The sequence below is a fragment of the Mycteria americana genome, chromosome 7 (genome assembly GCF_035582795.1).
Source record: "Mycteria americana isolate JAX WOST 10 ecotype Jacksonville Zoo and Gardens chromosome 7, USCA_MyAme_1.0, whole genome shotgun sequence".
Taxonomy (NCBI): domain Eukaryota; kingdom Metazoa; phylum Chordata; class Aves; order Ciconiiformes; family Ciconiidae; genus Mycteria; species Mycteria americana.
In genome coordinates this window covers 48,951,531-48,969,001 of record NC_134371.1, presented here as the reverse complement: position 1 = coordinate 48,969,001, position 17,471 = coordinate 48,951,531, and the positions used below count along the sequence as shown (strand labels likewise).

Below are 17,471 nucleotides of genomic sequence, written 5' to 3'. Positions count from 1 at the left end.
TCCAAACCAAATTCACTAACCTTTCATGTGCTTACATCACCACTTTTTATAGCATTTTCTAGTTATAAAACATTGCTATGGCAAAAGGCAGTAAAGAAACAAAGCCAACCCAACAAAGCTTTCTCAATGGGAAGAAAAATAAGAATTTATATCAAACCATTTCACTGTTTTCACCTTTCTGTTCACCTCTTTCATGCTTTATCAGAGTGACAGCAGCTGGCAACCCCATGGCTGTTTCCCTGTTCCATCTCCACACTACTATCCTAAACCAGCCCTTTCTGAAGGGAACATTGCATCTGTGTTGATGGCACAGCAGCAGGGAAGAGACAGAATGAACCAAAATCTTTAGAGACCACCTGGCTTTATCCAGGAAGAAAATTAGGAAAAGCCCCCTGCAAAGAGCAGGAGAGAGATTTACTTGCGTACAAACTTTAGAAGACATTGCATAATACTTAGTTATTTGATGCAAGCTTTACGCTGCCAATATATAATGGTCTCTTCCTCTGTATTTAATAGCAGATATTGTTAAGAGATAACTAAAAGGACATTTTAATTGTTTAATTAAATTGTTTAATGATAATGCAGTGCTTTAAATCCTAAAGCCTGGGTCATTTACTGCTAAAATTTATGCTTGTAGGACCATCATAATGCAAGAGAAAAATAATTTTCTAGCAGTTGGAGCACAGCACAGAATCAGAAATGGGGGCTTGCCCAGAACACTTGCAGTATGACTCAAACAAGTTAGGCACCAAATCTAAGCTTTTCATATGGTCTTAGTATGCAGTTCACAGAGAGAGACAACTCCAGTAGGTGACTAAGCTCTACTACATTAGGGCAGGATGAATCATCCTCTGAAAATGTCATTCATTCCATCCTAAGAAATACCAGCTTCTGATTATACCACTTGCAACAATAATGAAACAAGCTTTGATGACTAGCTTAGACTAGCACCCTTCTTTTAAAGGGCTCTAGTGAGATGTGATCAATTTTACTCTTAACTTTCACTTGCACATAGCTAAACTAGCTCCAAAATAGGAATTATACTTTTCAAGAGTCACACAGGGAGAAAAAAGTCAAATTAGTAGCAGCATAAGCATTAATACTGCATTTGTATTGCCTTATTATGTAGAGCTAGACCCTATTTCCATAGAAGGCAACATTTTGCCCCAGTAAGCTTGGGCATCTCATACAATGCAGTGCAAGTATATGAAAAAGTGAGCAGATGGAGATGAAACAAATGAGGAGGAGGACAGGGCAACAATGAAATGATTGAGTTTGATATAATGAGTAGCAGTCACAGCACAGTAGTTGCCTAGTCAGTGTTTACATCAATAAGATAATTAATCTTCTTAAAACTGCTTCCTGTCTTCAAATTAAGAAGTATTATTGCGTGCAAGTTCTTCATAGGTTGGAACAGAAATTTGGGATGCCAGAGGGACACCATGTACCTAAGGCCTGTACATCTTGAGAACTAAAGCCTGTATGAGCATATCTACCACTATACTGTCAAAATAAAAAAATACAGAACACAGTTTTGTCAATGTGGAATGAAATGAAACACTGATATTTGAAAGCTCAAATAATGATTATTTAATCTTACCTGAGATAAACTTAGGAAAAAGCCTACCACTTAGAAAATTATTACCACAGTTATGAAGTTATCTTCATTGGTAGACACATTTTCGGTAACTGCAATGTTATACAAACTGACTTGTAAACTTGGCATAATTGGTTTGACAAAAATCATACGAGTAACCTCAGGATTTTGGAATAAACTTCCTCATCTCATTCATCCGGAATATCATCATTCTTATCATTTCTTTTGATGAAAAAAAACCCTTTCCAAGGTAATCAGCGATACCTTGGAAGACTGATGCAGCAGATTACTGAGCAGTAGCTGACATAAGCAGAGCACTAGCCTATTCATGGTGCAGCAGTCAAGGGGAAAAAAAAAAATCACCCAGACCTGCCCCGTGCAGTACGTATGCAGTGTGCAGTATGTATCTGTACAGCCGATTTTGTACATAATCCAAAATTAGTTCAGGCATTTGTACAGACCAATCCTAAAGCTCCCTTTACATATTACTAAATTACTTTCACTCATTTCAATATGGCAGTTTGCTGTGTTGTAATTTGCCTTCTCTTTTGTACCTTTTTAATTATAAATAGCGAGACTAATTAATACAATTTATCGGCTAAATATTCTGTACAGCCATTAAGGGGATGCACTTAAAGTAAATGTTTGCCCACTTCTCAAGATTCTACGTTGTCAGTATAAAACTTTCATCAACCTGAAAACACAGAAGTATGAAGGAAGAAAATGGCCAGCCCATCCAGCCACCGTTCTGTGGTTACTTATGCTCTCACCTACAGCTTAGCCGCCTATAGGAACTGGACTCTAGCACTCCCCAGTGCTTTTACACATACTGTAAACACATTGCTCAAAGATGTGTGAGCAACAGCTGAAGTTACCAGAGAGATGGAGATAAACTTCTGTTTTAACTGAAGGAGACCTTGTTCATTTGCAGGACAACTTGTGTGAAAAATCATGCCCTGTCTGCTTGCAGGGTTGATGTTTTATTGCCTGGTCTCTACCTGGATGAATCCACCTTCTCATTTTTAAATTCCACACTGAAACTGAAGTGTGACTAATTTTTAGCTCTGCACACTTTCCATCATTATCTTTTGCTTTTTCCATGACTGGGGAATAAAATACTCTGGGATACTGAGGAAGGGAAAGGTAAAACCATCCAAAAGTGTGTAAAAGAAATTAGACTGTCACTTTGGCATGGGACTCTGCATGGAATTGTGGGGCCTTCCTTCCAAGACTGAGGATTCCTCAGGTCAGGGGCAGCTGCATAGTAAAACTTGCATAGTTATCTCTTTCCATCACCAAGCTTGGCCCTTAGCAATTGTATCATGAACAGACAAGGTATACAAGACTCCAAAGATACTTTCAAGCACAAGTCTGTACATAAGATTGAATTAACCCACTTACTAACTTTCTCTCAAAAGGGAAAGACAAATAGGCTAATATCATAAATTATGCGCCATAATCACTGCATTCTTCCAGCTCTGGTTATTGTTTAATGTATGCAGCTCATCCCAGCAGGAGTCCAGTACATCCTCTGTAACAGTTTCTGCTGGATAAACTCACCCACAGTTGTGTGGTAGAACTACTTATGTTCTTACAAATTATACCAGACATTTCTCATTAGCATTACACCTGAAATCCCATTCCCAAATTGGATATTATCCATTACTTCATAAAATTAAGATGAAAAGCTAGAAAGAGCAAGTTCAGGATACCTTGAGCCAGTAGTTCAATGGAGAAAAAGGAAAAAAAAAAGTCCACAGAATTTACCGAACAGAATTACAGACACTATTCATTGCTACCAGGTAATTGTTCAAGAAAGCTAGAAATAGAGCTGATTATTTTCTTAGATTACTTTGAAAATTTTAAATATTAAAAATATTTCAAGTCCAATTCATAATACTCATCACCCAGAACCCAGCTCTTCTGTACCCTGGCATAGCCCTCAGCATTCACGAGCCACAGAGGTACAAGAAACACGGGTATCACACATTTCCATTCAACACCAAGACATTCATGTTACATTCATGTTTTCACACACATCCTTTCTCTGAAAAATGCCCTTTCTTTTGTAGCTTCTTCATGAGCATGCAGCGAAGGCAGAAGACTCAAGAAAGAGGAAAACGTAAAGTCTAGTGACAAAAAGTAGTCAGCTACAAAGACACACAAGCATTTGTACAGCCCTTGCTACTGCCGTGAATGACACCATCACCAGGCCAGTGAGGACACACTTCACAGGAATTTCCTACGCTGGTTTGTTTCACAAAGCCACGTTTTTCATGCCCGCTGCAGGACAGACGCCTCTGCCTTCTCCTGCAGAACACCACCTCTACACTACCCCTTCTGGCTACAAGGCTAAGCCCAGAGCAGGACTAAAAAGACAACCTTTGTTCAAGGCATTAGGCCCGCTCACACTGAAGTTAGTAAGTGTATTTCTTCGAATGACTGGATTCCTACAAAACAGTCGTTGCAGGAAGCATCCATTTCCATTCATCACTTTCCTCCTATCAAGGTATCTCAATTCTTGGAGATATTCAAAACTTCACTGACAAGGCTCTGAGGAACCTGACCTAAAATTGAAGTCAGCCCTCTGAATACATGGGTGGATTACAGGACTGCCAAGAGTCCCCTCAAACCTAAATTTTTCTCTGATTCTATGAACTGCTTCTGATTTACTGTGACCCATAGATTTCAGTCTTTAGTCTTAATGATTACAATCCATTCTAATGGTGATTCACTGCAATTATTGTAATTCACTTGATTATTGTAATTGCTATCTAAAAATAAAATATTTCCTCTAAATTGGTGAATTGGTACAAAGTGAAACTGCCCATCTGCTTACCTACACTGATAGCAACAAAGATATCTCTTAATTTTTCCCTTTCTAAAGGGACAGTCCTATACATAGACATATGTATATGCTCCGATAAGGTGCTACATAAAACCTGTTACAGGATTGGTCCTTAAAAAAATAATCTGAGAGGCTACCCCTTTGGCTTGGTCATCATTTCTCATCATAATTACCCTCCAGGCAAAAAGTATACTGTCAAGCATTAGCAGGAGACTCAGGAAGGCAGCAACGAAGGAAATAACTTAAACAGTTGAAAAGTCACTTCTGAGAGACATAGCAACAGCCTTTGCTGCTTTGAGAAGTGAATCCTGAACTGCAAGGAGCAGCTGGAAAGGTAAAGAGCCAGAGTAATAAAAAAATAATAAATAAACCAGCTTTTGAAGATCCTTTGTGGTAACTTGCTATCGCTGGTACCATGAATTATTAATAACCAAAGCTTTCAAGCTCTTTGCTGAATTAACTTACTTGAGATTGCTTCTCATTTAAAAATATTCTGTGTTTAACAAATTATTAGGCTAAAGGGTAAAAAATTAGATTAGAATATGAATATCACTGATCTAATAGGGGACACTGTCAAATTATTATGTAACAAAATATATGCTCGTTTGGTTAATACACAACTCTACTTTGATGACTGCTTTTGGAAATCCTTACTCATTCGATGCCTTATTCATCCAGCTAGCCAGATTAACTCCAGACAACGAACTGTACTAAAAGAAAGAAGTGGCAAGTGACCACGTGGGAAAAAATGATTAAAGAAGGAAAAGTGGGGAGAGAGATTTGTGCAAGGGTACATTTACAAAGTTGGCAAGAACATCAGAAGTTGAAATTACAGGTTTCTTGTGGGAAAATGCAGTAAGTGGGGGATTCTGTAGGCTCCTGCCAGAGCAAAAGGATGAAAAGGTAGCAGCTCAACAGCTCACACGGGCAGCTAGTATGCTGGCGTGACAGCAGGACAATATGGAGAGAACTTGATTATGCATAGGCAGCCTGGCTCTTCATAGGCCTGGCAGGTGGTAGGGCGGTAAGAAGGCTAAGGCGGCCATATCACTGGGACAGAATCAAGGAATATAAAATATCTTCAGGACTCATTTCAGGAGAGGGTTAATTGACATCTGCCAGAACTAAGATCAGTATCTCTGTTCTCTTATGACCGCCTAGTGACTTTACGCTTATAGCCTTAAAGCATCATGCAGTTTCTACACTCTTCACATTGCCAGAAACTATCATTCTTAGAAGCATAGAAGGCTCATTTACTTTGAACTGACTGCTGTGTGGTAAAGCTGGAAATATGAAGTACAACCACCTCAGAAACAGAGAGACATTAAAACGGTATTAGTGTTTGGTCTCCCCCCCCCTCCCAAGAATTCTGTTAATTTAGATAAATTAAAATCAGTAGGAGATCTGAGTACAGAACATAAGGGCTGCAGAATCAGATTCTTACTAAGCTGGCACAAAAATTAACCTTTGGGAAATGGAGTGGGCAGTTGCTAAAAAGATACAACCATCTTAGGACACATAATTTTTATGGCATTAACCTTTTCTTCATAGAGCAATGCCAATATCCAGCATGCTGAATACTGCTTCTACAGTAACTAGGACAGTGTCCAAATTGGATTTAAGCAAATTATTTAGCTTATTAGGCATCCTAATGTCCAGTGTTTAATTCCATTAGGAACATTTAAAATTTCAGTTACCAAAAAAAAAAAAAAAAAAGAAAATCATCCCACAGAAATGGGAACAATATCAGATTTGTCCCAGCTGACCTTCGCATTAGTTACACAGCCAAAGTCAACAATAAGCTTAGGAAAACCATGTATGGTGTATTATGTATGACTCTAAAAAATCCGTATCATCCATGCAGGTTTTAATCATGCACTCTCTACTTAATATCTCAACTGTCTTAAAATAATGTTGCAACTAGCAACTCCAGAAACAAGGGTAATGAAAATGGGTATGCAGAGCAGCTTTTGTCTTATAATCTTCCCCAAAGATAGAAAAATATCTTGGAAGGAGAAATTTGCATTGGTGTTGATACACAGCAATTGAATCCTGCACCAGCAGCTGTATCTTACTAGTTTTATGTAATGAATAGATACTTCTACATAATCTTTTCATTTCAGTTTTCAAGAAAAATATCACCAGTGTGGGTGTTTTAAAGAAATACAGAGTAATAAAGCTTATAAACCATTTTGGATAGTTATGCTATACAAGTTCTTAGAAAAGACTTCCACTGTCTAAAAATATCCCTAAGCATACTAAAAATATCCCACAGAGAAAGGAAAGTTCAACTCCTTGTTCATATCCTATGGGTATAGAACGCATGATGCCCTCCCTTCTTCTAGGATAGCCAGCAGGAGAGGTAAACCACAACGCATTCACTGGATGCCAGGAATTTTTTTCTCCCTGCATTTCTCATGGTCATGGCTGGAAAAGTCACTGCATCAGAGAGAAGAGCAAAAATCCTGGAAACCCCTTCAGACTTCAAGACAGTTCCAGAAAAAATTCATTCATGGATTAGTTTCCCTCAGATTATAGCTCCCTTGGATCCTGCTGTCCTTGGCATCTTCTCTTCCTGACTTCTTGTGCTTTGATCTATTTCTTGTAGGTAAAAGAGGCATTACGAAAAGCAGGAGAAACAGTACCTGCTTCATGTTATGGCTACTACAACCGCCTTCAGCACCAGCAGGTGAAGATGAACAAAGAAGGGGAGGTGGCTCATTTCTGCATTGCCTGGGGTGACCGACACAACCCCTGCATGCAGGACGTTTACTTGCATCTGGTTCTCTATTATGCAAGTCCTTAAACAATTATCTGCCACAGTGAAATTGCTTACTAGGGGGTTACTGGTTTATGAGAGCTAAGCTGAGAAATTGCTTGGGAAGATTACATGACAAATAAAGAACATTTATTGAATTACTATGCTTTATCCGTTTCAAAGAAGCAGCAGCTTTCCAATGCTTGCCTTGTCAGTAGAAGACATTAAAAAGTTTCATTAGCACAATTAGTGCTTTTCATCAGCGTCAGTTCTTTCTCTCTCAGTTGCATTGCTCTCAGTGAATGATTAGTGTTGAAATCGTCTTCTCTGTATGTTTATCATCCTGTTAGATATGGTTGGAAGTTTAATTTTTCAGGGCATTGTCAAATAAAATGTGTTGCTGTTCTTGAAAGTAAAATACTACACAGATAGCCAGACCCCCCCCAGGGACTCTTTCTAACAGTGGACTATTCCTGTCTAGCAATGACAGAACAGATATGTATTGTGGCACATATATTTTTCATTGTAAAGCGTTACTAAAATGAGTTACAGAAATTAGCAACTGAAAAGAACTGTGAAAGAATTACTTTCATGTAAGGCAATTTCTATCCAAAAGCTATTTAAATGAACAGTGCAGTAAATGTAGGCTAATCAAGATATGGCAATAACATTCACAAGGCTCAGATTCTGAGCAGGTAAACTTTTCTACTTTCACAAAGGAAGAGAAAAATCTATTGGAACGGGAGATTCACACGCAGTTTCTAGAGATGTATTTCCCTCCACGCTCTTTGTCAAATGATTGATATGTCAAATTCAGCAAGACTGTAAGAGGACCAATAATTTTTTTTTCTCTTTTTGGAATGGGGTTAGAGGACAGTCAGTCACGACAATTGCTCTGTATGATGATCTCTGTAACACCCTGGACAAATGTAATGACAAAGATTGCCTAAGCAATTCACTTCCTACTTCAAAGCTCATGTATTTCCCTAAAGCAACTTCTTTGTGCCACCTGTTAGGATTGTATTGGTATCTGAAGTCATAAGCCAGGAGCAGTTAATGGGATGCAAGATTAGAAAAAAGCAATGATCTTCCCCAATTCAGACTCTCCAAGAAATATGCAGGACAGTCAAAAGTATATTTTCCCTAAGTCAAAATGAGTCCAAGGGCTACTTGTAATTGAAGGAACAGCTTTCCACTAAGCAGCAAGCCAAGGACAGCCAAAGTCACAGAAAGCCATGGAGTAAGGTTTTCAGCTACAATTTATTTATTTATTTATTTATTCCTATTAAATCTCTGTATAACTTCAATTCCACCAACAAAGACTGTGTGTATTTGATCCTGTCCTGGTTTTTTTGCATTTATCTATGGTATTTAAAGCACTGCATTGCTTTAAAACAGTTTTCATTTTCTTACAACGCAATTAAAAAACCAGCTGAATATATTTTTAAATTATTGTTAGTTTTGTTGTTATTATTATGGTAGAACAGCTATCATAACCTTTATACTTTCTGTAATTCCTTTCAGGACCTACATTTTGCATTCAAGTAGCTATGCAGAGCCTTAAGAGCTAAATCGTGGAGAAGAGATCAACAATACATAACAGTACTATTAGAAACAAATCTGCACGACATTTTAATATGGCACTTCCATGTTCATGTGCTGTTTCATTTCACACTGAAGAAAAAAGTTATCAGGCATCTTACTCCATACCTAAAGGGGATTACAAGTCTTGAAATGGGAATAAATAAACAAATAAATGAACACCAACAAATATACTTGGTAGAAGCAGAAACCACATTCTAACTCTATTCATCTAAGAGCAGACTCCAGTATACATATCTAGTGTTTCACTTCAGTGCAATATCTTTAAGGTCCATTAAAAAAAAAATTAAAAAAAAAAAATTCTAGATTTAAAGAAAAAATATATATTGAGAGTTATAAATTAAACTAAAGATTGTTTGATAAGTTGAGATTTTGAAGGCTGGCTATTTTGATGGGCTATGTGAAATGCTTTTTAGTTATTTCCTTGTTGGCTTTCCAGTATCAGTATCACTACAAATTCATACAACTGCAGTTGTCATTCACATGCAACTAGTTTCTGCATCCTATGCTAAATGCCTTACTGGCCAGTTTTTCAGACTGTTGACAAGCTACTTAGATACTGGAAAGAAGAAAATGGTAGGCTGAGAAAATTACACAAGAGAGAGATTATAAATAATGTCCTTCTTAGGCAGAAAATAAATCCTTAGAACCCAAACGGTAAAGGAGAAACTAAGATTGACCTCCTACTGTTGAATCAGCCGTAAATTGTCTGAGTCATCTTGATTCTCAGCTATGAGAAAGCTCACAATTCAATGGAGAATAAATTGCATAAAGAGCTCTGCAGAGTGCATAACCAAGGCAGAGATAAATGTCAGCCAGGATCTCTTGAGAAGCACGAAAAAAAGCCGTTGCTGTATTGCTACAAAACATATTCCCAACCAAAGCTAAAAAAGGACAAAGCCTATCAGTGCAGTTAAGCACAGTTCAGAGCTCTATGCTGAGAAGTCAGAAGTCCCTTGCACATTAAGGTAAATTTTTCACAAAATTTAGATAGGTAGTTGATGAATGTAGCTCTGAAGTATCTGAAGTACACAGAAGTCAATATTCTCACAGGTACCTATATTAAAGAATCTGCCCGCAGCCAGAGTTAGTAAGATTCTAATTCCTGCATTCAAAAAAGGTAAGTTTAGTAATTTCTAAAAGTTAATACCAGGTGAAAGAATTATACCTTCTCTAGAGATTCCAGTGAGTATATTTATATGCACAAGTGGGAAAAAAAAAAACCAATGGAAAAACCAGATACAATAGATTGTTTAAATAGTACTACTTAATGCTTTTAGTAGGAGAATGCCTAAGCCTAAAATTGCAAAAGTGTGCAAGATTAGCAAAAGTTTGCACCTGGTGATACTAAATAGTTACAAGATTAGTGCAGTTAGATTTAGGGTAGTTAAGACTGAGTCCAGCAGGCATTTTTGACAGCTAACTGCCATGTCTAACGTATCTCCATTAAAGAGAGATAGCTAAGGTTACCTCACAGCTGTTACCTGGACAGCTGTTTTCAGCATACATGTTAGAAAAAGATACTTCACTAAACAACAAATGGGTTGAAACATCTCAGAGAAAGCAGAAATAAATCAGATTTTGCATAAGAACAGACAAGGTAGGGAAAACTTAGGTCAAAGGAAAACTGAACAATACTCTTGGACAATAGTTGGCCTTTGGAATCTAAATTTGTGGTCTGTCATAACAGCTGCATGAGTTGGTACTGCTGGAGAAACTAACTTCTGACATTGCGTGGCTTTGAGGAGATTAATCTCAAAATCTGATGCTTACATTAACTTCTTTAATGGAAAAGGTACTAGCAGGAAAACAGTAAACAAACAAGTACAGCAACATACCATAAGAATTCAATGTCTGATACAGAAAACCAAGTATAAAAGAGACTGCACAAATGATGCCTTGAACCAGCAGAAGCTCTTCACAGCAATAGCATATAAGAGATGTTTGCATAACTCAAGTTCTGCCATGCAGATTCAGTTTTCGAGCTTTCAAAGTCTTATAGCATTTACATTTTTTCCTCCAGCTTGGGTAGTCAAATACAAACTCCTAGTTCCATCCACTAGGATCAACAGATAAAAACAGGTTCATCTCTTTGAATTAGACTAATGAAAGTATCTGGAACAGATGATGGAATACCCAGGTGCATCTTTTCTATCATTTGTGAATTGAAGAGGACAGAGGTTTTCGGAAAGGTTGACAGGAGTAGCTTACAAGACTGTTCTGTAAAGAAAAGCTGACATTTTGAAAGGTATAGAGCTTAGTATCACCAGAAGAATGAAGTCTACCGAGACCCTGGTTTTCTTACCACTGAAAGTTTCTGTACATCTTATCTGTTTAGATAATTTCTCTGCCAAGGTTAGAAATAAGTTAGGAAAAAATTTCCACTAAATATTGCTAGAAAGGCCAAGAGCACAGAAACAAGATCTACCAAATAAATTATCTCCTGATGTAACATCATTGCTTAGCAGAGTTGAGCCTATGCTTGGGAGCAAGCTCTAAGAAGTAGAGAAAACCTTTTTCTGCCTTGTTGCAAGAGAGAAACTACTCTTGGCATTCCCTTAATGTAAATCACTCTGATCTCCACCTTTCCTTTTGCTCCTAACCTGCAGGCTACACATGAAAAAGTCATATTTTTCTGAAGAGAGTGAAATAGAACCTAACACGTATGTCACTATTCCCTGCTGTCACTTCGAACGAGCACCCTCACGCCTTCTTCCAGGGCTAAGGTACTTCCTGACCTTCATACAGCTTTAGCTGTGCTGCCCCTGCTTACCTCCCAGCCCGGAGTGCTGGCCGAGCCCTGGCTGAGGGCTAAGCCCCCGCTTCCTGGCTGCTGTAGAGCTCAGGAGAATGCTGCCGGGCCGTCAGTGGCATGGAGAGCGACAGCATCGCAGACACACTTCTCTGAGAAGCAAGCTAGGACTTGGTACAGTCCTGTGTCATACCCTGTACCCCATTTATGTCTGCTCAAATGCTCTAATATTCAAGGCAATGAAGGCCGACAGATTTCCAGGAAAGCGGATTTTTTCTGTGTCCTGTGCAAAATAAACTCTTGAAATACAGGCTGGCAAAGCCACACACAGCCACTTAGTTACTACTGTGCCTCTGCAAATAAACAGTTTCTCTGACAGATAGCCCAGTCCTATGAACTTTGCAGACACATCAGGTCTCTACAGGCAATCACCACCAAATGACAGTCACCACTACTGCCACTGGCACCTCATGGCTTCTATTCCCTCTTATCAGTATAGAGGACTTGGTTTTGTGGCTGTATGCTGCAGATACTTGAACCCTTACCTGATACCTCCTTTTGCTCTCCAGCTGCAGCTTACATGTAAGCACAATTGTTGCCTTATCATGTCTTTTATGTATGTGAGGGGACTAATTCTTCTGCTAGAGAAGTGAGGAACATACAATGAGGCTTTAAAAGGAAGGCTGAGAATGCTCACAGACCTTTTCACCACCCAAATACTTAAACCCAGGTGCTCAAATATTGCACACTTCTCTTATCCAGGTGCTTTAAAAAAAGAATTACAGCTGTTACAACATTTAGATCACCTTTTGATCCTGGAGAACAATGATAATAACAAGTGATTATAGAATACAGTACTGCTACAACATGTCTGTTGTCTTCTATCTGTGTGTCTTATCAAATGTGGGTGTAGAATTATTATTCAGATTTTACAAACAACGACCCAGAAGTTGAATAGGCTAAGCAATTCCTGCCAAAATTCAGGAGTAGAAATCATGTCTCCTGATCCCCGTCTACAGCTCTAGCTGCTCTGTACCATCTCCCTAATGACTTGACGACATAAACTTATATAATAGTATCATGACATCATCAGAGTTTTGGGTCCCCTAATGGTATTAGATTTGATGATACAGCAGTCATGCATCTTGATGCTGTCTCAGTGAGACATAGCACAAGCAAGAAAAGCCAGTGGATCTGCAGTGATTTGTGTCACAGTGGATCACAAACATTACTTGAAAACAGAGAACATAAATTGCCAAGTTACAAAACTAGCTGAAATGATGTGACAGAAATAATGCCAGACAATGAAGCAATTTTCTATCCACATGGAAGCAACTTCGAAAATCTGCTGATTAAAAAACAACGGTAATTTAAAAGGCAAAGAAGAAAGACTCCATGGAGGATGAAAATTTCTTCAGGAAAGGTCAATTAAGTCATAATGTTTACACCATAAAAAAGTTTTCCTTGGCATGTTGCTATATCCTCCCTCAATTTACGGCATCCCCCACTCTCCATTTATCAGATGTCTCTAAATGTACCACAGAAGGATCTACAGCAACCAAAGCACTGGTTTCCCAGTGTGAGGTAAGGAGATGGGTACCAAAACACAGAGAGTCTAGGAACTAGATCCACAGGGGAATCTTAATGCTGCTCAACTTTTACTTCTGAAGTCCAATATTAAGCACCATTGAAACCCCCGGAAAAACTGCTACCAAACAGATTGCCTAAAATCCAGGCATAACAATGCCCAATTGCCTCTGCAGTGAGGCCCAAGCGGCATGTTCAATACGGCACACAAAGTCTGTGGTTGAGCAGAAAACTGAATGCAAATCCCCAACTCTCCCTCAGCCTAAGCAATGTTTATCTGAATATGTTCTACTCTGATCTGCAGTCCACAGAATCCAATGATACCAGTGTGCACAAGTAAGTCAGGAAAGATTGTGCTCAAAATGTAGCTTAATCGTCTCCCTCAGGCTCCCTCATACCAAATCAGCTGGCAACCCTGAAGAACCATCAGGATTTTTCATTATAATTAGCATGCCTTAAAAGATAAGCAAAATGGTGCCTGAATTTTATATGTGAGCCAAATGTTTTGGATTAGAAGTGCCTTAAGAGAAATGGGAAAAAACTCTCTGCTGATATAAATGGGCACAACTACTCTAAACTGAGTTACCAGTGTAAAACCTGCCCTCTAAGATGTTACATTCTTCTTCACACCAATATTTTATTGGGTTCCACAAGATATATGTTGTTATATAATAATATATTTTTTACAATATAGTTTGGCCCATTCTCTAGAAGTGAGCTTGGATCTAGCCAGAAATGGGACATTTCCACACCACAGGCCTTGTGTGACTGCAGTGTAGTGCACTTACACCTAAATGCTGGCACAAGGTTTACTGCAGGGACCCAGGGGCTCTGCCCGCCAGCCTTACACACTTGAGTGCAATGAGTGTGCCCCTGGCCACACACACAAGGCTGTGCAGCATCCCTAGCCATACCCCTCTGGATCTAACCCTGGCTAAGCTAGCTTTGACATAATTAGGTGGACAGTGGGGATATAGCCACAGCAGCCAGGCACTCCAAAATCCCTGCAGGTGGCAAGTTCTGCTGAGTTCATGCTGGGGCTGAAGCAAGCCACCTGAAAGTCGGATCAAATAGAGACAAACAGATCTATGCCGTGCTGCAGCTCCAGCTCCACTGCAGGACAGACATAACTGGGGTCAGTTCTGCTATGAGCATGATCTATAAGCATCAGAGTAAAGAAAAGGAATTGTTCATAGTGCCTCAGTAAGAACAGTCTCAAAAATAAAAGCAAAAGAAATGCAAACTCGTTTAGATGATGCTTAAGTTACTCAATATGCATTATTCCAAAATTTCTTCTGTTCCTGATGGACTGAATGACCTTGAACAACTGAAGTAACTTTCTGATCCACTTCTCCCTATCTTTAAAATTAAAATAATGATATTTACTCTGAAATGTAAGGAGGTTTAAGGTTGATGACTGAAAAGAATTCTAGACTGATGAAGCATTATTATAACGATTTAACCACCAATATCTATATGGGTCCAGCTCAGAGGTACTTCACTCTCCCAGATTCTGGCACTTCAGAACATCACATCCACTTAAAATGAAATTGCAGGCATAGGGATCCCCCTTCATTCCCTCTCATGAAAGAACTGGGAAAAAAAAAATACAGTATGGGGACAGAAATTTTATTCACAGCTGCCATAAGTGATTGCCAACTAGCAGATAGCAGTCCATGTTGAGATAAACATAAATAAGTTGGTAAAATATAAATCTGTTGCTGCTGAGAACATTTTCTTAAAAAATACACCCAAGAACTTAGCAATGTATCTACAGTATTTTCTTACCTCAACTAATATGAAGCATGGCAATGTCATGTAGCTTCTCTGAGACTGACGCCTGCTGTTTGAAATCATGTTCACCTGTGAAGGAAACAAAGTTTATTGTGTCCATCTGTAAGAAGCTAGCATTGTTTAGAATAATGTGCCCACAGCAAACTATAAAAGGCCTGCTTAAAACACAGATTTGTACCAAAATAAGGAATGGTGAGAATTACAACAGGGAAGAGAACTGTTTATGTGCGCTCCTTTATTCCAGTATGAAAGAGCTTCAAGATAATTTGGATTTTACTATTTTCTTAAATTGATTCCAGCCATTTTTGTTCCAAATAACAGTATCTATACAAAGATTTGTACTTAAAATGGTTTTAATTGTATCCCTGCATACTTCAACAAAACAAATCCTTTATCTCTTTTCAGCAGAGCTTTTCTAATTCTATTGACTTTAAAGAAACTTAAGCATGTTCTTAAAGTTTACACTAGAGGGCTTTGCTGAAGGGGCATTAGTTGAAGTCTTAAAAGTTTTCAAAACTAACATTTTAATCTACCGGGCTTCTACAGAAGCATGGGAACACAGGTCTAGAAGGAACTACCAAGCTGTAAGTCGTGTCTTGCAATCACAGTACAGTAGGTTTCTGGTTCTGAAGGATCCACAGAATATTTATTCTCAACACCACAGCTACAAAAACTTTCCAAGTCGCCTGCAAGAAAATGAAGATCTCTTATTAAAAATAAAACAAGCCAAAAAAGCAATAATTGCCTGGAAGAAAAACCTGCACTACTAATCTCTGCCATAGGAAAAGAAGAGCAGAAAACAATGCACTGTGGATGTAATGATCCTAGGAATCAGCCCATGACTGGAATAGTAAATTGACTAATATCTTGAGGAGTTAGTATCTTCAAGAATTAGAAAACTCCTAAATGCTGGGCAGCCCCTCTAGATTGCTCTCTTCTTCCTTAAAAAAACAAACAAACAAACAAACAAACACTATTGCTTTGATTATTTAATTTTTAAACCTCTAGTTTTAAAAGCTTCTCTCTAGGCTCTTCCTAGAAGATACTGAAATAGTCCTTTAGCCCTCTTCTGTTTTTCTCAGCTGTGCCCCTTACTGTTCTTCCTTTCTGTCTCACCATTCACTCCTTTTTTATGTTCTCTCCTTCCGGTCTCCCTGTGTTCCCCCTCCAGTTTCTCTTTATCCTGTTCACATACTCCCTTTTCCTCATTCGGCTTCTCCCATGTAGCACATCTTCCAACATCTTGCATCTCCTCTCTCTCTTCCATAGCCTCCCAAATCCATCTTTGATTCCCTTTCTTCCTCTGACGCTTTAGTAAGCTGCAGCTGACTCTTCTCTTTCTCCCTCCTGTGCCCTGCCTGTGCACGTGCATATTTCATACAGGGCTCGGGGCTGAACAGTCCAGGAGGCAGCACACTAAAGAGAAGAGAAAGCAGATGCTTCCAAGCAATATCGGAAAAACAAACTCTGCTCTGTGTGTGTGCAGCCTGGCTCCCAGCAATGCACAGAGCATCTTTGATGGTCTCCTCCCCTCGTGAAGGTGGCTGAGGGAGTCTGACACTGTGCCTGCCTCCCCTCCCGAGTCAGTAGAAAGGTGGAAACAGAGCTGTTGTTCTGTTCATGAGACTTGTGCATGCACCAGCTGGGGTCTCTCGGGGAGCTGTGAGCTTTTCAGCTGGGACCCTGTCACTCTGGGCATTTTTAGCCCAGTGTTTGGTGCTATCAAACACAGCAGTGGTTATCTGCATTCAGCTTGTGTTTATCCAAAGCAATGAACAAGAAAATGCTTCATAAGCAAGCAGTATGGCATATGTTCTTGAAATCTCTCTGAGATTGTTAAAGGCTGAACTTATTTATCAAGCAAATAGAAAATGGTGGCTCTGCTGTTGATCAATTTACTTGTATGGATCCAGGGCCAACCTCTGCTGTTCCTATTCCATTCAAATCCTCACTCAGGCAAGAGTCCCAGAGACTCCTTGACACTCCGTTGTACGGTTACATAATATAACCATTAATATTGCATATGGGGATGTGCATGCACAGCTACTGCACATTGGGACTATAGGCTCAGCTCATTAAAGAGACACCAACATAGCAGTTATTTATTATTTATTGAGTGCTAACAGTACATTGAAGAAAAGAGAACAAGCTCTGAGCATTAAGGACCAATACACGGCCGCTCTTCAGCTGTTACCTCAAGAACAAAAGGGGCCTAAGATTCATCTTCTGCAACATAGCATCAAAGGAGAGACATGTTCTTGTTAATGTTGCGTAAGTACTGCAGATGGGTGTCTACCAATGCCTAAAGCTCTCAGTGCACCAAAATGGGGGTGAACTGTAGAGCCTGAGGTGCGTCCCAGAATTTCCTTTTCCATAACATTGAGACGGACACTGGTTGGAGCCTGGAACACCCTTTACACAGGATAAACACATCCCATATGTGAAATTGCCTTTCGAGGGGTTGCTGCTATGAGTTTGGAGGAAGATGAGTGAGCCTGAATGAGACATCAAGAAGCCATCTGTGAGGGCATGG

The 17,471-nt window shown here is 39.2% G+C and overlaps 1 protein-coding gene across 1 annotated transcript in view; it reads right to left on the bottom strand.

Annotated features, from left to right (window-relative positions):
- The window catches only part of PLPPR5 (phospholipid phosphatase related 5), a 65,785-nt gene extending 50,230 nt beyond the window's left edge, over nt 1-15,555 (bottom strand). Inside the window, exons 1-2 of the mRNA XM_075508297.1 lie at nt 15,460-15,555; nt 14,933-15,007 (exon numbers count right to left, since the gene is read on the bottom strand). Of these exons, the coding sequence (XP_075364412.1) occupies nt 14,933-15,001 (69 nt within the window). The 5' untranslated portion in view covers nt 15,002-15,007; nt 15,460-15,555. The remainder of the gene's footprint in view (nt 1-14,932; nt 15,008-15,459) is intronic.
- Between the last annotated feature and the right edge of the window lie 1,916 nt (nt 15,556-17,471).